This window comes from Neodiprion fabricii, chromosome 1 (assembly GCF_021155785.1).
Source record: "Neodiprion fabricii isolate iyNeoFabr1 chromosome 1, iyNeoFabr1.1, whole genome shotgun sequence".
NCBI classification, from domain to species: domain Eukaryota; kingdom Metazoa; phylum Arthropoda; class Insecta; order Hymenoptera; family Diprionidae; genus Neodiprion; species Neodiprion fabricii.
In genome coordinates this window covers 11,749,083-11,776,024 of record NC_060239.1, presented here as the reverse complement: position 1 = coordinate 11,776,024, position 26,942 = coordinate 11,749,083, and the positions used below count along the sequence as shown (strand labels likewise).

Sequence of the window (26,942 nt, the reverse complement as noted above, 5' to 3'; positions counted from 1 at the left end):
AGGTTCTTAAATTTGGATTGAATACCTGAGAGTATATCCATATGTTAGACGCTTTGATAGTGATATTTATGACAATCGAAAAACCTTATTTGTATTACTTGCTTGCTTGAATCTAAAATATATGCGATTCCGCGGTAAGACCATGATACGTTTCAACTCGTTCATGCCAGTTGTGTTGTTTTATCCGTAGCCAGAGGTTTTAACTGCTCAAAAAACAAATTTAATCTTGCGTCAAGTTTGTCCAGCCCCTTACAGCCCAAAGAACGAACGGCGGTACTTTCATTGTCATTTAAATTATACAGAACCGCGTCAAGTTGCTTAAGCTCTGAAAAACAGCGTACCTACCTCGGGACATTTATATCGTTTTAGACCCGAGAAAAGCTTTTCAGATATTTCAGCCCGTTAAAACCACCAGGATTAAGCTTTTCAGTTTTGTGGAGGTTCAACTTTGCGCATTTCAATTTGCCCAACAGGCCGAAACTGTGCAAGAATACACGGTTATTAGGCTCGCATCGATGTCGGGGACTACAGTATTAATAACATTCATCAATTAATAACAATCTCATGATGCATTGTTTTCTTACATTTTCCGAACGTGTCCAAGTTTATCAAGAGAGGGAAAGAATTGATTTATTGCCAACTCATTGTCAGAACGTGCAATGTCTCCGTTAATTGGAAGTGAATGGAAGTAGAAAAGTATCATTCGTATAACCATCGCATCGCGTTCCTTCCGTAAATGTCCGTCTAATCCAGATCCCTTTTTCCGGAAAGTCGACAGTCGTAGTAACTTGTTATCCTTGTCCGAGCAAATAAACAGCGCAGATGTAATCGCTCGTTTGCGTGAGCACAGTCAAGATTGAAAGAGCTTATTCTCTTCCATTGACATGGTTTTTCTTCTATTTCTTTCTTGTCTCTCTCTCTTAATGTGATTGTCTGATATGAGACAACCTTGGTTTCAGATTCATTTCACGATAATTAGGAATTCACATATGAATGCAGATCTGCATTGCGAGATTGTTGTCCGATCAAACCATAGAAATCACGTCCTTTGTAATGCAATAATGCAAATAACCTTCCTCTCGTGAGATAGAGGAATCAAAGGAGTCTTAAACTCAACGAAATTGCCTTACGAGAATGAAACGGAATCTTGAAATGAATCAACGAAGTATTTGGCTCATCTATTGAAACTGGATCGTTGGAATCTTTCAGTTCGTGAAAAGCCACGGTTCTGAGCATTTAAATCTTTCCTTGAGTTTTAAGATCGTACGAAATACTTCGATGCGAGGAGCAAATCAGCCTTGGAAACTTTTTTGCTAAATAATAATAACAATAATGATAATAACAACGAGTGCGTTGAAATGCGTTTCGACCGATTGGTGTTCTTGATTAACTGATGTCTTCAATACGCTGTATTATCTATTTACGGTAATTAGTTAGACTCAGTTGAGATCCGCCGATTCATTATTGTTACAGGTTGTATATGTATACGAATACCACCATTTTTTTTTTCAAAATTTACCGACAACTTCATTTCTACCATCGATCCTCCAAATAGCAGCGTGGGCGGAATGGGCGCGTTTGGAAAAAGATCAATGACCTTCCCTCTGTCAAAGCTCTTCCATTCAACGTGACATTTCCTAGTATAGAGGGCATTCCGTTGGCACAGTTTCCTGCAAATGCTTTCAACAGTTTAAGAAAATTAAATTTTTCGCGGCATTGAAGCAGAATGTGATTAAATAAATTAGGCCCGATGGTTTAAATGAACTGAAATCCCTGACAAGTTTCTTTCTCGGCTGGAATAAAATAAGAATTTTGATGTGTCTTTGCGAGTTTCGAGAGCGTAAGTCATTTGTATTCATTCGGTCATGAAATTACTGCCATTGAGTGTAAGAGTTTCAAGGGCTAGAACCAACTTCAGAAATTGAATTCATCTTGCGATCATTTGATTAACTTTATCCTAAGAGTTCCGAAAATCTTACAAGTTTCAAAATGTTTGTGCGTCGTAGTAACAACTTTACCACAATTATCATTGATTCTGTGATAATATTTTCGAATATTTCGTTAATTCACAAGCGCTGAAGGATACGTGCGATTCGCTAAGAAATGAAAAACATTGAATCGCACACCGTAATTTAGGCTACATCATCAATCCGTAGTATATTTTTTGGACATTTTCGGCAAGAAAAAAGTTGGAAGCCCGACAACATCCGAGTTTCAAAACAGAAGGTATAACTTAAAAACAGTAAATCATGGTATAAAAAAAAAATGGAGAATAATGTAATTTCAGTATTGAGACGTATTTTGAAGTCGGAATAACTTATTTTTATGAATAAATATAATTCAATTTATTACCAAACAATATTATTATGTATAATAATTTAACAACACGTTAAGAACGCTCTGCAAAGTTGAGGGTAACAAAGTAATCGGTCAAAAATTCTTTTCATAAAATCTACAGACACCGTAAAGTAAAGACAACTTTTAATTATGAACTCTGTTTACTTTGAGTATTGTAAAGTTCTCTACAACTGCAGAAAAATTATTATCGTATTTGTTATTTCGTTCTTAATTAATTCAGCAAAAAACTCATAACTTGTGAGTGAAAGAAGGCATTAATTCGGGTAATGATCAGAAAAAAAAAGTAACTCCTCGTTCTTGCAAATTTCTACATGCGTTGTATTGAATTAAGTTGTTATTTCTATTCATTTGTTTTATCTTGAAAAATTAACTCTTAACAGACTAGAATCTAACAATAAGAGATCCCAGAATTCTGCAACTCAGCTGTGACTTTCAAAAAACGTAAAATGAAACACGCCCAACCGTAACTAAAATAAACTCTGTTTCTTTCCTCCTAAGATTCGATAAGAAGCTCAGCTAATTTATTGCCAGAAGCCATTACGCAGACATTTACAAATTGAACTTGAGGTTCGCTTAACCATAGTGTGAAATTCCAGTAAATTTTTACGCGTTAAGTGAAGAATTTTTTCTCTCTCATTATCATCTATTTTTGGCTTTTCACAGTCTCTAAATATACGTCATATTTATTTCTACGCCAAATTTGTTATGCCTCGATTCAGTAATGCGCATTATTTCCGTATATACTTTTTTTATAAACTTTATTGTTGTTGTTGTTATTGTTGCTATTGTTGTTATTATTAGCATACGATACAAATTTGATATCACGTTACCCGTTTGGTAACATATACTTATAAATATTATCGACTTTATAAGTAACCGTTATCAATTTTATATTTGAAGGTTGCCTCTTTAAGTCAAATTCACTGAAAAAGAAAACTTGAAAAAGGTATAAATTCAGTGATCACAATATTCGTTTCTCGATAAAATTCGATGCACGTACGGCATATAATCAGTGATTTTTGGCATGCCCTGTTTATTTGATTTGTTTTCAATATCACCGACTTGTTATCAACCCCTGAAAAAGTACTTTTGAATATTCAAACGGTGTATTGGGTTTGCTAAATCAAATGACCGACTGACGCAGCACCCCTCAATCTATGAACTGTATTGTTCACTTTTAGAACCACGTCAACGTTCCATTCCATCTATACTCGAGGGTCGCATTCAGTTTAATCTTGCGATATCCCTTCACGTGGCGAGTAATAAATTAGTTTGGCCGTTAATGGCTTTTGCGAGGTCTGCTTGATTGAAGGATCGTTATTTTGCACGGCATGGAATTCCGATTCAATTATTCCTCGTTATCGAGCCATATGTTTGCTTTACAGATATGCTACTGGGTATTTAGGTAGATGAATAATTGGTCATTGAATTAGTAATTAGTACTCAAAGGTAGAGGTGATTATTCATATTGAATTGACAATGCTTTGGTTACAATGGTAAAAAAAATCGTGACAAAATATTTTTTACCCCCCATCAATAATATGTAAATATTGGAATATTTAATCCCAAAAAGCAAGGATGAATATTTGTAACCGTCAGCTAACTGAACATTTCACATTAATTTCGGGAAAGTTGTGTCAATTATCACTGGCAGTTAGAATTATGCCGCAACACCGCCATTAAGGTGGAATTTGTAGAATTTTAGACCAAATGTTCCAGCTATAAATGTTGTAATACAAAAACGTTGTGTTTATAAAGAAGAGTCCTGATCACGTTCATACAATTCCTTAAGTGAAATGAATATAATGTAGAACGAGACAGTTATTCGGTATCTTTGAAATTCACCGAACAGGATATTCTTATCAAATTCTTACGACTGTAAGACATGATAATGTGTATATTATTTGCAAATAGCTGAGGTGCAAACCCAGAAACGTTTGTAATATGCTGTCACTCTTAGTCGTAATTGCGCCAGCTCACTCTGCCACTGCTTTTTCAGACTTTCTGACCTGAAAGGACTCATTTGAAACTCTTCTTGGAAGCTTTGCATTTCCCCGAGAATCCAGGGACAGAAGTAGCGAGTGCCGTGAAACGTGAAACCTCGCAGAGTCAAACGGTTCACGACGAAACGTAAAAACGGCATTCCTAGATATGATTAAGCTCTCGGCATACAACATAGTCAATTGAATCGCTCCATGCAATGGCCTCGAAATTACGTAAATTATAAACGGAGGATGACGCGTGACGAACACAAACGTAGACTCTGCACAATACGTCTATCAGGCTACGGATCTGCAATGTAAATATCTTAATATAACGGCCTTATCTCAATCACGGTACAACTGATAAAGGGAAAAGTGATGGGCATAATGCAGTCTCTCGTCTGTGTTTCCCTCTCAACTCGTATAATTCGAGATGCCGATGTAACTCGGATAACCTTCGGTATCGACGAAATTTTCAGCGTGAAAGACAGGTAGTCAAGCTTTTTCCTCATCGATGAACGCTGTCCGAATCTCACGTTTTTTATCTGCTGTCTCTTACCAAGCAGTTAGGACGCCCCAAATGTAAACTTGCCAGACTTAGCGACCAACGTATTTACACGTATATAGTCCGTTTCTCTGGTTCTGTTGACCCATTTGTTTACAAATCTTCTTCCGACAGATCTCGCCCAGAAACTTGATAACGTACACCGATTGACGAGCGTTTAATTATCTTTACATTGCGCAAGCCGTTACACGATGCTTTTTTATCAATATGGATTCAGTAGTGAGAATTCGCACGTTCTGGAGCGTGTGAATACCGTCCGATCAAAAAAAAAATAAATAAATAAAGACCCGAATATCTCGCCGATCATTTTTTAATTACGGATCAGACCGCGAAACAGCCGTCGCTGTGATTTTTACTATCATCGTCATCCTTATCATTAATTAACTCTAGTTCTTATTCGTTATAACTCACCAAGTAGAAGCAGAGTAAGGTCGGAAATGGCCAGGCTGAAGAGATAGTAATTCGTCGCCGTTTGCATGGTGGGGTTTCTGATGACCACCAAACACGTCATAACATTGCCAAATACACCGGTAATAAAAATTGTCACATAAGTCAAAGTCATCGGGATGGCAAATTCGAGGTCCAAGTATTTTGGCCCAATACAATCCACGATGTGACTTTCGAAAATGTCCACCGTGATCGGGTCGCCTAACCCATCGGATACATACGAGCAATTACCCATCAGTACCTGATCTTCGCGCGGAATGCGGAAGAAATGATTGTCAAGTATTCGGCCGCTATTCCAGCATCGGATTCGGCATCACTCTCTTATTATAAAAACACAAAGCCCACGTGATGCAAAGCACTTTTTTCGAACAAATTACGGTCACCACTTGCAATTGATGAATATCGCCACAAACAGATATATTTGTAATGATGCGCGCTTTTATCGAAGCTATACATTTCAATGATTATTTTTGACGATGCTTGCAAGCAATTGTTAACAATAATACGTGTTCAAATTTAACCGCAGAAGTATATTTTTCAAAATTAAGAAACGATCTCACAGGCTTCGATATTTTCGTAACCAGAACAACGATAGAAGATAGAAGAGGTTCCTTATATTCTGCAGAATTAATGGTTAGTCTGGAAATGGAAAATAGTGATAAACTTAGGGATTAACCCTTACAAGTCGTATTGGTAAGTATTCTTACAACCTATTTTACATCAGTTTTTTGTATATATAGAGAACTTGTCAACATATTTCTTTGAGGTTTTTTACTAGTTCTGATAGTATACTGATGGACTTTCAGTACTCGAGAATAATCATTGCGATATAATGTAAATTATTATCGATAGAAACGAATTAATTGAAAAAAAATCGTGAAAATTGAAGAAATAAGTCATTTCCGAAAAAGTTACCCTTCTACATGTACACGTGTTCTACATAAATTGTAAGTTTTTGGGATTGATGATTACGAATCTAAAATCGGATTTAAAAAATTCAGTATGGTGATTCCAATCAGCCACTCTGAAAACCCCTGCAGAAAGTTTTTTCACCCTATTCGATCAAATTTGAAATTCTTGTCCACCATATTGGATCCACCATGTTGAAATTTCAAAATCTGATTTCAGATTCGTAATCAGTGACCCCGAAAGCCATTGGGTACAATCTTGTTGTAAAAGTTGACTCAGCACAATGAGGTGTGATTCAAAGGGTTAAGATGCGTTACTGAAGTTGGTGAAGTTGAATGCAATCAAAATAACATCTCTTCAGGAAAAATGAGCAAATAGTCTACAATGAAATGCCAGGATTAGGTGACCCAGCCTACATGACATCCTGCTTCATAAATGCGTTGAAAGTCTGTTAAACGGTTCCGGAGGCTTGAACTAGTACATTAATGAAAACCGTAATCTTCTTTTTTATCTATTCCACCCCATTGTCGCAGAACCTCTGTTTAATGAAACTTCGACATCTGTAAAACGGCATTACAAATCGGCTTTATAATCACGTGCTTGACAAATATATTTCTCTCTTTTCATACCTGTACCACCTGAAACGGTAATAATATTACCGATGGCAATACGATTTCCAATAGTAATAACGTATTCACAGAGATTTTCGTCACGATTATACAGACGGCGACTAACTCCGGGAGGCAAAATTTTAGTCAGCTAGGTGTATTCGAAATTTTTGATAAAGTATGATAAATTATTATTATGACGGTAAATTTGTCATACATTACATCCTACGCTTATTTTCAGCCGAATTGTAGAGTCTGTTGACACATTAAACGAGTACTGATTAATTAAAATTGGGTAAACGGTATGCTTATGGCAAACGCGAAGATGAAAGGCAATTTATGCAATTATGATTCCAATTTAGCTATTTGATTATAGCGTTTTCAACTTATTCGTATATTGAATAATGAAAACATAAATATTCTTGTAGTAAATTTCAACTCAATCAACTTCAGTTTTACTTTTCAACAGTAATACGATTACAATGGTTTTTTGTTTTTTTTTTTAATCGTTTTTGTTTCAATGAACTATTTCTATCACGTATCCTCAGCTATGCAAAATTGTATATTTAATCTTGGGTGAGGTATAATTTTCCATTTGCTATGTAATCGTTAAACGAGATCTTGCTTCTGAATAACTCAATCCTCCATCTATATATCATACTTTAACTTAATACTCTCGATCCTCGCAGTGCAGATGATACGATGCGTGTTTTATTCAGAAGCAATATTTTTTCTGCTGTCACCTGAAAATCTTTTTGCTAATAAAAAAACCTCTTAAATTGAATTTTTAACGATCGTTCTCGAAACTCAAAGATGCTTTATTTAAATATAATCATATTCATAACGCAAAAAAGATATCATATAAAAAAAATGGCAACTATTTAGCCGCATTGAACTCGATCCTGAAAATAATTTTTAAATCAATGAATTCTCCATATAAACGCTTTTGCGATTTTTGTTGCAAAGTTAACAGCTTAACGAGCTATAAATATGAAAAGTTGATTTTTTATATGAAAAGACGTACATAGTTCGTGAACAGTTGAAGGTACAGACTTTGCTCTACAAACGTTTCTAAACAGAATTGAACAGCTTACAAGTTTTTAAATGAATTTTTTCAAATTTTTTTCAAATTAAAGATAAATTTTTTATATAAAATTGACTTTCGCGGAGTCTTAAAACTTTTGAACGAATTCCTTCGAACAGATATCTTTTCACAGAGATAAATTCTATACAAAATGCTTCCAGAACCAAGTCGGTAGCACCAAATGTGTTAAAGTAGTAACAATTTGAGAAAAATTACGACCATACAGTGTTATTTCATCGGAAAAGCTTCGAGTTTCCAGGGTGAACTTCGAAAAATGGATTCGACAGATACCCTTGAGCGAGGATTTTTTTCTTCATATTCATAATTAGTTTTTCTAGTGCAAGCGGAAAAAATGCAGACATGGAAGTGAAATTTATAAGAATTGCGTGAGACTGAAAAACGTAGTTTCCGAAAGGACGGGCAAAGCCCGGAGTGTAAGGTGACAATCTAAAATGTCCAGAAAAATCAAGTGACGGCTCGTTTGAAAGATCTTCTCGAGCAGAATACATTTGTACACACTTCATCTTGATTGATGCAGCGAATCCAAAGCAGTTTATCAGTTTGTTATCCAATTAGCGAAGTTTTTAATGGCTTATGCACGCGTATTGATTTTAGCTGAAGATGAGTGAATAAATGTTAGCATATGTGTAATTCTATCTGTGTATATCTTAGAGTGGTCCTTATTTAGGGCTTGGAAAAATATTCATTGTGACGCCCCTCAAACCTGTTTATTTTATGAAAATTAAGAGTATCATTTTCATTAAGCTTACATGTAAAGAAACGATAACGATGAACATTTGAAATTTTTATTATTTGTTCCAATCATTTTAAGCAACAATTCTGCCAAGTTTCGAATCGTTTCTTTAATCTTCACCAAAATCATAAAAAAATGAAGTTATTGGTTAGAAAAATTACATGTATTGTCCATTTAAAACTTTCGGAGCTTTGGGGCACTCGTTCCAGTTGACTTCAAACTTGACACCGTTTTTTTTTTTGATTAAACGATTTGGAAAAGATCTGGGGGCATCTAAATGGAAATTTTTCCCGCACCTCAAATAAAGAACACCCTAATATATCTGAGGCATTCCACACCAAACCGACCCACATTTTCATTTCCGATGTATCACAGGATTGGCCGACTTGATCAAATCCAAGATATATTGCTTACTGTTCAAACTCTGTGCGATTTACTAATCTCAAATCTTTACCATAGAATTGAATGAAATATTTCTTGGCGGAGCCATATATTTTTCTTTGCCTGGTCGTGATCGACTAATAGTTACGATAGACCAATTGGCTCAAAACTTTTCTCATGAATTCTTGGTTGAAAAATAAGAATTTTAAGACCAGAATGAAGGTGAGCAAGCTTTTGGTTTAGAAGCAGCAGATGAAACAAGGAATTGAAGAGTGAGAAAAATCGGATTAAATATCAATTTACATAATGCAAATTTATACTTTATACCTTTTTTCTCACTTTTCAATTACTTTTTTCGCCTGTGGCTTCTAAATCATCACGAGATGTCAAGTGAAAGTGATACTCGTGAAAAAACAGATCAGTGGATTGTTGAATTACAGCCTCACATCCCTTCTGATACAAATATTCATTAAAATGGTAACAAAAAAAAAAAAGAATTATTTCGACCTAAAATAAATTGTCATGCTTTTTACTTGGCAATACATCGAGAGTGGTACACTATTAGCTTTTCTCGTTTGAATCGATCAACTACTGTCAGTAGTGATTTTTCTCCAGATTCCGTCAGATGTTTCATGGTCGCGCAATTCTGCTCTTTACAAACGTTCGAACGCCGAACGTAAATTGGATTTTACTACCCGTTTACGAGTCGTTGGAAAGAATGCAATGCGACTAATTCAGGTTGGTAAAAGAAAAAAAATCTATAGCCGGAGCGCCGTTTTAATAATTGGAAAAATCGGTAAAGTAAGAAATAAAAATTAAAGTGACGAAAGTGATGTTCGATGTGTCGAAAGAACCTTTCATGCAGCGGCATGTGTCGGAAAAATTACTACGAATTGAGTCGTGAAATACCTTCGAAAAAATTCTAAACCTCATCATTTACAACCCTTAGTTTGTATCAGTGATTTCCAAAGGTATCTAAAGGAATATGTTTCAAATTTTCGTCGATTCGGGTGACTTCTGTATAACCCTACCAAAATTTAAAATACAGTTTTCTAGATTCTTGTGCAATTCAGTAAGAAGTTTTCCGAAACTGGAAAACTGAGGTATTGAAAATCTCAGTCTTCCACTAAAACAAAATTGTTCTTTGAACCATTTGGAATACAAGAATGTCAAAAGTAATCATTTCTTCACTTTTGTTATTTAAAAAGACTGTTAAATTTTCAAAACAAAAGCGGATCAACCAAATGTGAGCTGGAAACATTTCACAGATAAAAAAAAAAATTCTGAATTTCGGAAAAACGAACAAATTTCGTCTGGATTTGAACACATTTGTGAGAAGATTTTGCGTTTTACATTTCCCTTAGTCTCTGAGCCTTATCTTCAAGATGTCAAGGGCCATATGGCCTTCCTCGACTGCTGTGAATGCCCAGAGTTTCAGAGGCAAGAGAAGATACTCCTGCCAGACCCAAAAATGGGGACTTGAAAGCGAACGGTCATAGAGAAAAGGCAAGTGGCATATTCGAATATCAGTTATTCTTTCCCTTCTTAATATCAATCCAACATCAGTGTAATTTACTTGAACGAAATATAATTTTTCTCACACATTTGATGATTGATTTACTTCCTAATGAATTTTCGTTACGAACAAGTCAATTATCTGATGGGTTCATATTCACACGCTATTTTTTCTGCCAGTAAATTTTGCGACACGACGTCTCTCATCTTTTAATCGATATGTAGGGAAACTCTTCATCTCTATCGTAAACTCGAGCGTACACCGCGTAACCTAAACATTCGTGAGAACATGAAGATCATTTTCTGTATACACAAACCGCGGAGCGTCAAACTGAAGAAAAACTTTGTTTGGGATATTCACAGTGCCACGAACACACAGATAAGTTTATTCACACCACCTGGGTGGCAATTGGACACTAAGTAATCAATAGATCACGGTGAAAGCGCACTAGATCATTGTAATAATTTGGTTCATGTTAACGACTGTTTGCACTCCAGTTAGTCGAATGAAGCTGCGACAGGCGTATGGATTAGACGTCGCGGGATATTTTTATTTAAAGTTCAAAGTCACGCCTGTATCTCGTCGTCTGCACGCATCTCGCGATTTTGATACGTATGAAACATTACTTCGCACGTATAAAAATTCCACTAACTTTGATTATGTAACAGGATTAAGCTTCATCCAGCAGAAGCGGCCCAATAATTATGTTCAAACCGCGTTGACTTGTGAACCGGTGAAACTCACCGGTAAAAAATGTTACGATCCAACAGATTCATCCCGCGCGATTCGCAATCTAACTCATCGTCACCCAATCTAGACACCTTCGCGGAAACGTTGACACTGATATCAGCGCTGATTTCTGGCTGGTAGGTTTGGGGCAATTACAATGAGATGTGACTCGCTTGGCACGAGTTCGAGAGCAAATGCGTATCTTTCTTGTTTACCTCGGAGGCAAGTCTCTCGAGATGATGGAAAAGACAGCAGCGTACAGCGACGGAAGTTATTTTTGTAAGTCTGGTACCAAGAAATCAATTCATCAGGCATGTACGTACCTACGCAGCAAAGCTTTCTTTTCTCTTTTGGAAATCAGGTACGTCTTACGAAAAAGTGGAATACATAGTAATCAATGCGAGATTTGATAATCCCGAATGATATTGGACACAAATCTTTTCCTTGTTTTACTTTTGCGACCAGCGTCACTGCGCATTCAATACTTGCGCTGTTATATGGTGAGTAGGTAGTCTAATTTTTTAGAACATTTTTGGAACTCTTTAAATGATATGATTAAGTCTGCGACAAGTGTTAGGTTTGGCATTTTTGGTCGACAAACGTTTACGATTCGTAGTGTCGCTGACCCATGAAATTTTTGTTATACCATTCATTTTTTCTTTGTGATTGCGTTCGATTGATAAAACATGTTCACCAGTTTTTGAATTTTCATCTTAAATCGTATTCAAGGTATTAATTTCCGAGACATGAACGAAGGATTTTTGTTCGCCCTCATTTTGATCATCAAGACCAAATATTAACAGAAGCGAGTACATCTTGGATTGTACTTTATCATAAAAAGAGGTGAGAAAATATTCAACGTGCAATTGATATTTTTTACATGTTTTGAAGTATAAAAATTTGATTCTCGTCGCTTGATAAAGTAAATTGCTGAAAAGTTTTTCCGTCAAGTTCCAGAACGAAAAAAAAAGCAGGCACTTGTTACCGCAAGTACGATAAGAGGTGTAAATATGTCAATTTTTTATCTAACCTCCATCTTGTATTAACCAGATTGTGAAATGTGAGTATAAAAAAAAAAATAATTTAGAATAAGCAACAATTAGATTCAGACATGATCATCATACACATCAGAGATCACCTACAGAATATTGCAAATACGCGAGGCGAAAAGACCGTCTCCTTCTTGTTGCACACGATTCTCTACATAACAAAGGTATGTCACGAATTTTTTTTACGCAGCACGCAATTGAGGTTAGGGTCACGCCGGGTAATGTCAGATTTGCTGGCGACAGCGCATGCGCGCAGTACAGAAAGGACCACTTTCAACTCGTAGGACGCATGCGCATTCGCAGACTCAGTCGACCGTCGCAGAAACGGGTACAGAAAACACGCGGGGAAAAACGCATAAAACATGCTCGCGTTGTATAATGAATATTCTTATCAAACACTCACAGCTCTACGGCAAGATTATATTTATATTATTTGTAAATAGCTGAGGTGCAAACCCAGAAACGTTTGTAATATGCTGTCACTCTTAGTCGTAATTGCGCCAGCTCACTCTGCCACTGCTTTTTCAGACTTTCTGACCTGAAAGGACTCATTTGAAACTCTTCTTGGAAGCTTTGCATTTCCCCGAGAATCCAGGGACAGAAGTAGCGAGTGCCGTGAAACGTGAAACCTCGCAGAGTCAAACGGTTCACGACGAAACGTAAAAACGGCATTCCTAGATATGATTAAGCTCTCGGCATACAACATAGTCAATTGAATCGCTCCATGCAATGGCCTCGAAATTACGTAAATTATAAACGGAGGATGACGCGTGACGAACACAAACGTAGACTCTGCACAATACGTCTATCAGGCTACGGATCTGCAATGTAAATATCTTAATATAACGGCCTTATCTCAATCACGGTACAACTGATAAAGGGAAAAGTGATGGGCATAATGCAGTCTCTCGTCTGTGTTTCCCTCTCAACTCGTATAATTCGAGATGCCGATGTAACTCGGATAACCTTTGGTATCGACGAAATTTTCAGCGTGAAAGACAGGTAGTCAAGCTTTTTCCTCATCGATGAACGCTGTCCGAATCTCACGTTTTTTATCTGCTGTCTCTTACCAAGCAGTTAGGACGCCCCAAATGTAAACTTGCCAGGCTTAGCGACCAACGTATTTACACGTATATAGTCCGTTTCTCTGGTTCTGTTGACCCATTTGTTTACAAGTCTTCTTCCGAGAGATCTCGCCCAGAAACTTGATAACGTACACCGATTGGCGAGCGTTTAATTATCTTTACATTGCGCAAGCTGTTACACGATGCTTTCTTATCAATATGGATTCAGTAGTGAGAATTCGCACGTTTTGGAGGGTGTGAATACCGTCCGATCAAAAAAAAAAAATAAATAAATAAAGACCCGAATATCTCGCCGATCATTTTTTAATTACGGATCAGACCGCGAAACAGCCGTCGCTGTGATTTTTACTATCATCGTCATCCTTATCATTAATTAACTCTAGTTCTTATTCGTTATAACTCACCAAGTAGAAGCAGAGTAAGGTCGGAAATGGCCAGGCTGAAGAGATAGTAATTCGTCGCCGTTTGCATGGTGGGGTTTCTGATGACCACCAAACACGTCATAACATTGCCAAATACACCGGTAATAAAAATTGTCACATAAGTCAAAGTCATCGGGATGGCAAAGTCGAGATCACAGTATTGTTGACCCCGAGTTATCGCGAGGTACAAATTTTCGGAAATGTTCATCGCGACCCGGTCACTTGATCCAACAGATCCAAAGTATTGGGCCTCTATTCCAACATCAGATTCAGCATTACTCCCTTAGAATTAAAACACAAAATTCATATTTTGCTATGCATGTTTTTACGAATTACGGTTACCACTTGCAATTGATGAATATCGCCACGAACAGATATTTTTCGTAAAGCAAATGATGACGGTGGTAATGATATGTGTTTGTATCAAGGCGAAGTGTTTCAATGATTGTTTTTAACGGTGTTTTTTCGTGTTTTTCTCCTCAAATTTACGTGCAGCGCGCTCTTGCAAGGACAGAGTCTAAACGATTCTACAGACAGCAGCGACGGTTGACCGCCTCCCCGTTTTTTGGGGTTTTTTTGTTTTTTCTCCAGTTACGCACGCCACGCGTCTGACTCTCTAGCGACGCATAACTAAATGTATCATGAATAAAATTATTTTGTTCTGTTAAATCAATTAAAAAGTGGACATGTGCTTAATTTTGCCAATCTCCCAAACATGGAACAGTGTTTGCAATCAATTATCGGCAATTTTAAACATCTAACAAAGATACGTGGTCAAAATTAACCTCAGAAGTACGAACATTTCTCAGAATTAAGAAACGATCTCACAGGCTTCAATATTTCCGTCGCCGGATGAACGATAGAAGATGAAAGAGCTGCCTTTTATGCCGTAGAATTAACTAATAGTATGGAAACGGAAAAAAGTGATAAATCTACGGCTTAAGATGCATTACCGAAGTTGATAAAGTTAAATGCAATCAAAATAAAATCTTCTCGGGAAAAACGAGCGAACATTTCGCAATAAAATTGTCAGGACTAGGAGACCCAGCCTATATGACATCTTGCTTTATAAGTCCGTTGGCAATATGTTGAATAATTCCACAGACATGAACTGGTAAATTGATGGAAAACGTAATCTTCTTTTTTATCGTCTCCACCCTATTTTCGCAGAACCTCTGCTGGATGGAACTTCGTCATGTGTCAAACGGCTGTACGAATCGACTTCAAAATCACGTATTTGACAAATATATTTTTCTCTTTTTATACCCGTACCATCCGAAACGATGATAATATTATCGATGGCAATACGATTTCCAATAGTAATTACATACTCGCACAGATTTTCGTCACGATTGTACAAACAGCGACTACCATTGGGAGGCAAAATTTTATTCCGCTAGGTACATTCGAAATCTTTGATCAGGTGTAATAAATTATTATTATGACGGTAAATTTGTCATACATTACATCCTACGCTTATTTTCAGCCGAATTGTAGAGTCTGTTGACACATTAAACGAGTACTGATTAATTAAAATTGGGTAAACGGTATGCTTATGGCAAACGCGAAGATGAAAGGCAATTTATGCAATTATGATTCCAATTTAGCTATTTGATTATAGCGTTTTCAACTTATTCGTATATTGAATAATGAAAACATAAATATTCTTGTAGTAAATTTCAACTCAATCAACTTCAGTTTTACTTTTCAACAGTAATACGATTACAATGGTTTTTTGTTTTTTTTGAATCGTTTTTGTTTCAATGAACTATTTCTATCACGTATCCTCAGATATGCAAAATTATATATTTAATTTTGGGTGAGGTATAATTTTCCATTTGCTATGTAATCGTTAAACGAGATCTTGCTTCTGAATAACTCAACCCTTCATCTATACATCATACTTTAACTTAATAGTCTCGATCCTCGCAGTGCAGATGATACGATGCGTGTTTTATTCAAAAGCAATGTTTTTTCTGCTGTCACCTGTAAAACTTTTTGTTAACAAAAAAATCTCTTAAATTGAATTTATAACGATCGTTCTTGAAACTCAAAGATGTTTTATTTAAATATAATCGTATTCATAACGCAAAGAAGATTCATCCAAAAAAATCGTGACTATTTAGCCGCATTTAGTGATACGGACTTGATCGTGAAATCACGTTTTAAAGCAACGAATTCTCCATTAAAGCGTCATTAGAATTTTTGTCTGAAGTCAAAACAGCTTAACCAGCTATAAATATCAAAAGTTGAATTTTTACATGAAAAGACGTACCTACATAGTACGTAAGCAATTGAAGCTACAGACTTTGCTCTGCAGACGTTTTTAAACAGAATTGAACTGCGTGAAAGTTTGTAAATGAATTTTTTTTATAAAATTATAAGTGTAGCCGCAGAAGATGCACCAAGATGAATTTTTTTATATAAACTTGACTTTCGCGGAGGCTTAAAACTGTTCAACGAATTCCTTCGAATAGACATCTTTTCACAGAGATAAGTTCTATACAAAATGCTTCCAGAACCAAGTCGGTAGCACCAAATGTGTTAAGGTAGTAACAATTTGAGAAAAATTACGTCCTCACAGTACTATTTCAACGGAAAAGCTTCGAGTTTCCAGGGTGAACTTCGAACATTGGATTCGACAGATACCCTTGAGCGAGAATTTTTTTCTTCATATTCATAATTAGTTTTTCTGGTGCAAGCGGAAAAAATGCAGACATCGAAATGAAATTTATAGGAATTGCGTGAGACTGAAAAATGTAGTTCCCGAAAGGGTGGGCAAAGCCCGGAGTGTAAGGTGACAATCTAAAATGTCAAGAAAAGTCGAGTGACGGTTTGTTCGACAGATCTTTTCGAGCAACTATTGATGTAGCCAACCCGAAGCGCGGGTGGGTAACAAAAATGCGAAAGATCCAAAAATCTACGGGAGAAAATCCCGAAAGTCAAACTACCGAAGTTAAAAACGTAGAAAGACCATGAATACGAAAAGACGACTTGTAGAAAAACACAAATTAAGAACGCAAAATTGTATAAATAAATTTGTACCGAGATTTTTTTTCTGAAAATGGCCAATATTACAATAAGGGCAAAATATTGAATTGCATAAATATCGAAGAGTCAAAAAATTGCCTTTTCAAATGTGAGACTCGTACCCTTGTCGAAAATCTACAAAACCGAATTTATCAGTAACGACTGACCAACGACTCGAAAGGTCAAAATCCCTAAACCCGCCAAAGATAGAATGGCCAAAATGCCGCAAGGTTGGATGACGTCAGTAACACGTATATTCTCTGCAACACCACGCGATTAGCTGCTCTCAATTTTCAATTTCGGAACTTTCATTTTTCCGTATCTTCACATTCTGTGCTTTGGTCATTCGAAATGCCGATTGTTCTGAAAATATTTGTTCGGATAATAGAGCGTTCGGTTAAATGAACTTCCGCGAAAACAGTCATTCTACTGGGTGATTTATCGAAAATCCCAGCTTCGGTACGCTGACGATTCGCTGTCTTAAAATTCGTATCTCTAAAATTTCGGCCTTTCGACCGATCGACTTTTTGATCTTTCGGAATTTTTACCCCTACTCCAAAACGGTGAAACATCAGTTTGTTATCCAGCCGCCATTCCGACTACGCTTAACGAGTCGAGTATACGTGGCAACCATGGGTACTTTTATATTTAAAAAATTCCGTCAACTGTTCCAAAGCCATTTCTAATTAGCTGCATCAATCAAGCTAAAATTCGGATAAAATATTCTCTTCAAAAAGATCTTTCAAACGAGTCGTCACTTGACCTGACTTATCATTTAGGATTTTTATCATACACCCCACATCTTTTCCTCAGATTTTCGGGGAAAAGCCTCCTTCAAAAGGTTACATTCTTTGCTACCATATATTTCCTCCAAATTTCATTTCGATATCTCCATTTATTCGTCCCTGTGTACTTAGGCCGTTTTACCTAGCTCTGACATCTGGGATGACATTCCACTGTTATCCACCCGCAGCAACGGCACACACAACGAAAAGCCGGAAATTCGCGACGTTATCACACATGTATCTAAGCTTACACATACGGAAGCAATAATTATGAAAAAAACTACGTGTATCTTCCATTTAAAACTTACAGAGATTTGAATCATGTGTTCCACTTGACGCAGCGGAGCGAAGCCTTACACCTTTTTTTGTTACAACGATTTGGAACACACAGATTTTCTTGAGAATGTACAGTCGAAACAGGCGATTAAGAAGTTTAAAAAAAGGTATAAAACATAAATTTGTATTCTTTAAATTCATGTCTAATTCGATTTGTCTCACTTTTCACGTACAGTTCGTTTCAGCAAAGAATTCGTGAGAAAAAATTATTACCAATCGATTCAAGCTGTTTATTCGGGAATTGGATTTTTGTTTTTTATGGGAGCAGTAAATTGAATTGAATAAAAACACATGGTACAAAAAATGTAAAGCTCGGTAAAGGATATTTTGCACACTCAATACCATATTTGAGAATAAAGGAAATCGCCAATGGTCAAGGGCAAACGTGGGTCAGTTTCAAGAGAAATGCTTAATCTATACGATATGGGTGAATATCAAAGCTGCGAGGTTATTTAAAAAAATCTTGAAAGAATTCTCATAATTTCACCTTGAAATTGAATGCAGAGCATGGATGTCTAACGGTATAAAAAAGGTAACTTTACGGAACCCCTCAGAAGGAGATACCTTTCAAGGGTTACAGAAACTCTCTCGAAATAAATCTTCAAAGATGCAATTTTATCACAGACCTTGAGTATTCTACGGTGGTATAATTACGTGAGAAACAAAACCCGTGTCACTTTCCACAACGAAATGCGAAGTGGAAGTGATTCTCGTCAAAAACAGATCAGTGAATTGTTGAATCACAGCCTCATATCCCTTCTGATGGAAATATTCATTGAAATCGTAACTGAAAAAAATAAAAAAAACTAAACTCACCCAAAATAAATTTTTATGCTTTTTACTCGGCAATACATCGAGAGTGGTACACTATTAGCTTTTTTCGTTAGAATCGATCAACTACTGTCAGTAGCAATTTTTCTCCAGATTCCGTCAGATGTTTCATCGTCGCGCAATTCTGCTCTTTACAAACATTCGAACACCGAAAGGAAATTGGATTTTACTCCCCGTTTACGAGTCGTTGGAAAGAATGCAATGCGACTAATTCAGGTTAGTAAAAAAAAAAATCTATAGCCGGAACGCCATTTTAATAATTGGAAAAATCGGTAAAGTAAGAAATAAAAATGAAAGTGACGAAAGTGATATTAGATGTGTCGAAAGAACCTTTCATGCAGCGGCATGTGTCGGAAAAATTACTACGAATTGAGTCGTAAAATACCTTCGAAAAAATTCTAAACCTTATCATTTACAACCCTTAGTTTGTATCAGTGATTTCCAAAGGTATCTAAAGGAATATGTTTCAAATTTTCGTCGATTCGGGTGACTTCTGTATAACTCTACCAAAATTTAAAATACAGTTTTCTGGATTCTTGTACAATTCACCACTCAGTTTTCAACGGTGATTTCTTGGGACTTTTTCGTCTTCGCAACTACAGAAATTGAGGTATTGAAAATCTCAGCGTTCTACTAAAACAAGATTGTTGTTTGAACCATTTTAAATACAAGAATGTCAAATCTAATCATTTTTTCACATTTCTTACCTGAAAAGACTATTGTATTTTCAAAACAAAAGCGGATCAACCAAAAATCAGCTAGAAACATCCCACAGTTGAAAAAAAAATTCTGAGCTTGTGAAAAACGCACATATTTATTTGAATTTGAACATATTCCATAGTTGTATCACTTTTGGTTTACATGATTGTCATCTAGTTCAGCCTAATAAATTTTCGGTACAAACAAATCATTTCTCTGATAGATTCGTATTCACACGCTATTTTTTTTTTTTTTTTTTTTATTCTGCTAGTCATTTTTTCGACACATCTCTCATGTTTCAAATGATATGTAAGAAAACCGTTAGGCTCTATCACAATTCGAGCGTACGTCACGTAACCTAAACATACGTAAAAAATTGATGGTCATATTCTGTATACACAGATCTGTGATCGTCAAACTGAAGAAAAACTTTGTTTAGAATATTCACAGTTCCACGAACACGCAGGTAAATTTATTCACACCACCCGGGCGGCAATTTGACACAAAGTCATCAAAAGATCACGGTGAAGGCGCACTAGATCATTGTAGTGGTTTGCTTTACGTTTACGACTGCTTCTACTCGAGTTAACCGAATGAAGCTGCGACAGGCGTACGGATTGGACGTCGCGGGCTATTTTTATTTAAAGTTCAAAGTCACGCCTGTATCTCGTCCTCTACACGCGTCTCGCCATTTTGATACTTATGAAACATTACTTCGTACGTATAAAAATTCCACTAACTTTGATTATGTAACAGGATTAAGCTTCATCCAGCAGAAGCGGCCCAATGATTATGTTCAAACCGCGTTGACTTGTGAACCGGTGAAACTCACCGGTAAAAAATGTTACGATCCAACAGATTCATCCCGCGCGATTCGCAATCTTACTCATCGTCAGCCAATCTAGACACCTTCACCGAAACGTTGACACTGATATCAGCGCTGATTTCTAGCTGATGGGTTTGGGGCAATTACAATTAAATTTAACTCACTTTGTACGAGTTCGAGAGCAAATGCGTATTTTTCTTGTTCACCTCGGAGGCAAGTCTCTGAAGTGATGGAAAAGACAGCAGCGTACAGCGGCGGAAATTATTTTTGTAAGTCTGGTTCCAAGAAATCAATTTATCAGACATGTACGTACCTACGCAGCAAAGCTTTCTTTTCTCTTTTGGAAATCAGGTACGTCTTACGAAAAAGTGGAATACATAGTAATCAATGCGAGATTTGATAATGCCGAATGATGTTGTACACAAATTTTTTCCTTGTTTGATTTTTGTGACCAACATCACTGCACATTCAACACTTGCGCTGTTATATGCCAAGCAGGTAATCTAATTCTCGATAAAATTTTTGGAACTTTTCGAATGGTATGATCAAGTGTGTGATAAATGTTACTAGTTTGGAACCACACGAAATATATTTTGATATTTGGTATTATTGGTCATTGAATGTTTATCGTTCATCGTGTCCCTGACTCCACATAATTTTTTATTTCACTATTTTTTTTCTTCTCTGTGATGCGTTTTGATTAATAAAACATGTCCACCAGTTTTTAAATTTTTATCTCAATCAACCTTGCAGGGTTGCTCTGTAATGTTGCTACTTCCGTGAAGGCACTGGCACGAAAGCGTCCACGTACAGTTAACAACGCGTTAAATTGCTTTAAGAAATCTCATAAAATTCATCAATACTCCTGAATCCTTCTGAACTGGAAATCAACAATTATTTGTGTACAAAATTTATTACATTTTGTACTATACATTATTATCTGAGCGAAAATGCAAGGAAAAAGTGTAATAGTAAAATTTCACTTGGGATAAAATCGTTCCAGTGCGACGGCGCAGGGTTAAATGTTATAGGTAATAATTTCCGAGAGATGAACGAACGTTTTTTATTCATCCTCCAGGTGAAACAATATTCGCCGTGAAATTGATAGTTGTTCTACTTTTTGAAGTATAAAATCCTAATTTCTGACGTCTGATGAAATGAATTGCTGATACTTTTTTTTTGTCCAGTTCGAGAACGAAAGACAAAGCAGGCGCTTGTTACCTCAAGTGCGATAAGAGGTGCAAATATGTAAATTTTTTGTCCAACCCTCGTCTTGTATTAACCAGATTGTGAAAATAGAGTTTGATTTCTCGACCTATTTTTTTCTCGGGACCTGAGAATTCCCGACTAGGAATTCCCGGGAATTCTCGAATTTTTGAAAAATTTCCAAAACTTGAAAAAAATCGTAAGACTGTTAATCAAATGCAAAATGAAGTCAAGCTTATAATGTTCAACAGATATCATTTATTCAGCTCTCTTTAAATTAAAATTTGAATTACTCACACATTTCTCTAACAAAACTAACTAAATTAAACTTTGAGTATCTCCCCATGAAACTTTTAATTTGTATTTTTATTGAAAAGTAAATGCTTTCAATATGTATCTTTGCTTCCTTCCTGAGGTGAGTAAAAATATGAATCACACAGTCTTTTAACCGGTTGACTGGTACGAGTTTTTCCAGTTTTCGTGCCAAAATTGTTAGCCACGTACAATCGACCAAATTAGACCAAAATTGGTACCCAGTGGTTTTTTGGGTCCCTGATTTCATATCGGAACTTACTTTTTGAATTTGCCAACCCCTGAGGGGACAAATAGGCGTGAGTGTGGGTAAATGTTTAGTTTTATTGCGAATTATTTCTTCTTACATTCAAGTTCGAAATTCAATGTATGATTGTGTGAATGATCACTCAATTATTAGTAAATCAGTAAACTTTGGGTCATTTGTATCAAGCAAAGTTTGCCCAATCACGAGGAATCGTAATAAAATATTACTCGTGGCTAATTTGTTCTTATGATTGATGTATAAATTTGTTAATTGTGACCCGTCAAAATTTCGTTAAATGTAAAAATGTTGTATTAAAACAACCACAGCCGATGATGAAATAATCTAAACGAATTAGGCTTCTGAATTTTGGAATTTTCATATTCGAACACAGTGATGTTCAGAAAGGAAGCTCGAGGAGAAACGTAAAGTTGTGAAATTAAATGTCAAGTTGGTGGAACAGATTAAATGAAAATCGGTAAAAATTAAAAGTTTTAAATTGTGCGTCGATATGGGAAGCTTGTTGCAATATAAAGAAGCCGAGAATCTGCTGAGAAAAACGGATAGAAGATCCCTGGAGAAAAACTCTCAGACAAGTCGCACGGGGCCAAGAACTTCCCGTTCCACCAGAAGTTTTGAGAGATTGACGGCTCAAAGAGTATAAAAGCAAAACGATGATTCGTATGAATAGCAAATGAAGGCAATACGCAAATATTGAAGATTAATCTTTTTGAATTTAAGTGACTTTGTAAAAGTTGGAGACCTTGGAGAAAATGTTGGACCTGGATATGTCGTAGCGGTGGGCGAGACTTGATGTGTCGACGAACCTTAAGGGACAACACCACTGTGACCCCCTGTTTTTTTTACATTTTTCAATAATTTTTTTTTGTGGCAAAAATAAGAGGTATTCGAAAAAATTTTTTTGGGTTTTATTCCTTGTTTATTAATTCTTCAAAAAACATTTTTTACACATTTTTAACGCCGCATGGTGGCACTGGGGAGGCTCCCGCGTCAGGTGTTATTGTCCCCACAGTGGTTCGCGGCATACAGAAAAACTCTCTTCAACGTCAACTTAAAAAAACATGCGCAGTGTTTTCGTTAACAATATGATATTTTGAAGTGCAGTACGTAAGGATTTGAAAAAACATTGATTTTTAAAAAATAGCCACGCTTTTGAAATTAAAGAATGATTTTTGAGCAAAATTTCTCGTCGAATATAGGCTATAACTTTTATTATTATTGAGATATTGAAAAAATCTTATGTCGTACATTAGATAATTTATTTTCCTTAATACAGTAAAAATTTTAAGTCGATCGGAGAAAATTTGCTTGAGTTTTGCTGCGGACCGCACTCAAAAAAGTGGTTTCGAGAAAAACGCGTTCAAAGTTTTAAGTTTGTTAATTTGTCCCACTCCGGAGGCAAAAAAATCGTCGATATTGCAACTGATATCGCGGTATTAGTGTTCAATGATGGCCTGAGAAGCCTCGTGAAAGTTCTGGAGACGTTGGGGATAATCATCGACCTAAATTGTTTCAACTTTTGCGTTGAGACCGACGCACCGCTCCACAAAATATTCAATATCTACGAAAATAATTATTTTTTTGACCTGGGTCCAACGGCATCTTAATCTTAAAAGTATTTTAGATTTTTTAAAATGGTTTTCAAGAAATCCATTTTTTGAAACCGTCACCGTAGCCATGCCGAGTTTCAGCTGTTAAACTGTTTCTGGCGGCGATGTAGTTGATGCAAATTTTCGAGGTTAGAATCTCAAATAATTGAGCTAGTGACTCGGAAAGGTTTGGAAAGCATTTGTCATTGGGTCGGAGAGTTGATTCTTCAAAGAACGGTCGGCATTTAATGCTTGTGCTCTTTGAGAATTCAAACTTACACATTTTGTGTAAGTTGGCCCGCCTGCATCGCAGACGAAAATATCGCTGCGGGAAGATTTCGCCGACCAATGAGATTTAATTATTTGGCGCATGCGCGGTTGATTTTCAAGTATCAAGAGATTGTCTCGGTATAGCCCAGCAGAGCGAAGAGTACCGAGGGGGAGAGCGAAGGGAGGGTTGCCGGTCTTCACCGATTCTTCATCCACGTGAGAAACAGTCTTATTTATCGGTAAGTATTGCTTAATTTTAAAGATAATAGAAGATGGTCTTAGTTTCATTTTCTGAAACATCTACCTTAGTCCATTAGTGGATATTGACTCGAATCATCTTTAAGTGGTACTCTTTTTAAAGCTGTAATACGATTCTGATTCTGTTGAATCTAACTTGCAATTTCTGCAATTGATTCATTCGGTATTCGATCGAGTCAAAATTGATTGTTATCCAGATAGCAGTGATAAACCCTAAAAAAAGTATGTCGAATCCTCGATTGAACCCAATCAAAAATGGCAATAAAATGTTGAAAAGTAATTTATCGAAACAATCATTATAATAATAATCTGTTGTTTGATAATAAAAATCAATAATGAGAAAGACGAAATGATTTCAAACTCTCAACAGGCGAGTTATAGATTGTGACAATTCCCGCGGTCTTGACTCAGTAAATTTGTTATCGGATTTGCATAATCAATTATTGGTTCGAGGGGAAATTTCTTTGCTCGTGATGGTGATGCACAAATTTTCATCGTTATCTTACCCTCATTGTTTGGCTCTATTCAACGCAACCAATATATTATACATTGAATCGGGAACAATGCCGCTGACGGAAGTGAATTTTTGCCAAAGTGATAAAGTGATGAAATTTCCATTCCCAGAGGTGAGCGTCTCGGATAGCAAAAGAGAGAGAAATTCTGTTTCCAATGCGTTGAAAAAAAATTTTAGAAAATATTAAACAAATTAAAGCAGTAATTGTCCTACAAATATGATGATAACTAGGAAAATTCGAATGAAAAGTAGTTCCGAATCATTCTCGAATGAATTAAAAAATCCTCAAGGATTGTGTCTAGATATATTATTTCTTGTTGCCTCTTGACCCTTTCTTTCAAAGTTTTCAAGAATCCCAGCCTATCGGCAATTAATATTAAAGGATTGTGAGCTATTGAATCAATTTGTGCGTTTTAAATTCTTCGATGAAAGAATCAAGGGTTTTAGTTATGTAAAGAATTGGTATTACTCAATCTGCAATGTTCCAACTTCAGAAAATTAATCTTCTCGAACCCGTGGAAAATTCCATTACATAATTTTCAACAAAGTATTCTGGATATTCTCGGAATCCTTAACGATCCACGCTTTGTTAGCGTGCTTTCAGAATGAAATATAAAACAACACAAAATAACTCAACGGTGTTATTACGTCATGACTGTGACGAATTCTCTGGACGCAAAGGAAGGAGAAAACACAATAAACCTGACGAGTATGAAGTTTCGAAAACGTACAAAAGCACGCCACTTCAATACTTTTCCTGTAGTTTTTTAATACCGTGACAATTCGTATTGGAAATAGGAGAAGAAACAGAGAGGGAGAGAGAGACGAGTTTGGGTCGAGATCGTTTGCTAGATCTACGTAGTTCGATAATGTAAGACGTGTCATAACGGTGAGTTGAAGCGTAAATCCTGGCGAAGTAGAAATTTTCACTGAATATAGTACAGAAAACACAAAGACTTGACTCACAATCTTTTTTATACATTTTTAAACATCGACACCGTCTTCTGTACATATTCATATGTTCGACTAAAAAACCTCTCTCGTTTAAATTTTATTTCACGGACAATTTTATCCTAACTCATCGTTTTATCTTTTTATTTATCCATACGAGTGTTATTCGTTATTTATTATGTGGTTTTTTTAAACTGTCAAGCTAAGTTTGTTAGATCTGCCACGAGCAGTGTCCCTTTTATACCGTAACCAGAGAATAACGAATTTGAGAGAGAGTGGAGAAATAAAAGAAAAAAATCGAAGTTCCAAAAATTATACAAAAGACTCAATTTCTCTTGGTGTCTGGTTTCATGTTTTTCTGTCGTTATCTGATTTTATCGCGTAGATTGATAAAAGAAACTAAATTCGTTGCAAAACATTATTCAATAAGAAATAAAAACTGATCTTGAAGAGATGCGGTCACAGTTTGTCTCACGTACAGATTATCTTAAACAAACTAGTTCTCCAAAAGATTTCAATGAAAATATCTCATTGCGCAACGAATATTATATTATTTCATAGACCTTAACTCTGATTATATTCCTCACTGTCTGTTTAGTTTTCATTTGTTTTCCTCTTTCTAAAATAATTAGTTAGACTTTTGTCATACCTGGTGAATTCTTTTCGCTACTTCATAATTCACCCGCGCCTGATTCAGCATTGGAATTCTTTTGGTGCGACAATTCTCGCATTCTACCGAATTATTTTAGACATTTTTCTGAGAATCCGTCATTCATTACTCGCAATTCGTATCTTTCGATCCATTCCAATAATCAACCGGACGTAAGAATGACCTAAAATAATCGATTTTCGATCAAATCGCATATTTTTTTCCGTCTAATCGAGTATAACCGATTATTTTTCAAACTCGATTAATCGACCGATGCGGTTTTTTTTCTTCACAGTCGGTTTTTGTTTTTTACCCCCATGAATCATGCAATACAATATCAATTTATGTGATTAATACTATGTTATATTAAATATTATATTGAATTATAAATCATCAAAAAAAAAAGTTAAGAAATTTTGATTTCATATGCGCTTGAAGAGTAAAATTTTCAACGCTAATGCATGAATTTCGTACGGATTTTACGTCTACTTATTTTACTGCAAAAACGAATTTTTGGTTATATTTTAGAAAT

General features: G+C 36.0%; 2 protein-coding genes across 2 annotated transcripts in view; both read right to left on the bottom strand.

Annotated features, from left to right (window-relative positions):
* Positions 1–11,464, bottom strand: part of LOC124179833 (neuropeptides capa receptor-like) — a 30,199-nt gene extending 18,735 nt beyond the window's left edge. The window contains exons 1-2 of the mRNA XM_046564634.1: positions 10,690–11,464; positions 5,317–5,598 (exon numbers count right to left, since the gene is read on the bottom strand). Of these exons, the coding sequence (XP_046420590.1) occupies positions 5,317–5,598; positions 10,690–10,693 (286 nt within the window). The 5' untranslated portion in view covers positions 10,694–11,464. The remainder of the gene's footprint in view (positions 1–5,316; positions 5,599–10,689) is intronic.
* Positions 11,465–12,811: 1,347 nt separating this feature from the next.
* LOC124181125 (neuropeptide CCHamide-2 receptor-like) lies at positions 12,812–20,504 on the bottom strand. The gene is made up of 4 exons (XM_046567373.1): positions 19,939–20,504; positions 17,847–17,945; positions 13,872–14,171; positions 12,812–13,056 (listed from the first exon to the last, which is right to left on the bottom strand). Exons 1-4 carry the CDS (start codon positions 19,955–19,957, stop codon positions 12,812–12,814), a joined length of 663 nt encoding a protein of 220 aa, XP_046423329.1. The 5' UTR covers positions 19,958–20,504.
* Between the last annotated feature and the right edge of the window lie 6,438 nt (positions 20,505–26,942).

Coding starts and splice junctions, on each gene's coding strand:
- LOC124181125 (XM_046567373.1), bottom strand. Junction 14,172..17,846: donor ATCCCAGATGTCAGAGCTAG/GTAAAACGGCCT, acceptor TTTAATTCTAAG/GGAGTAATGCTGAATCTGAT. Junction 13,057..13,871: donor CCTTACTCTGCTTCTACTTG/GTGAGTTATAAC, acceptor AATCATATCTAG/GAATGCCGTTTTTACGTTTC.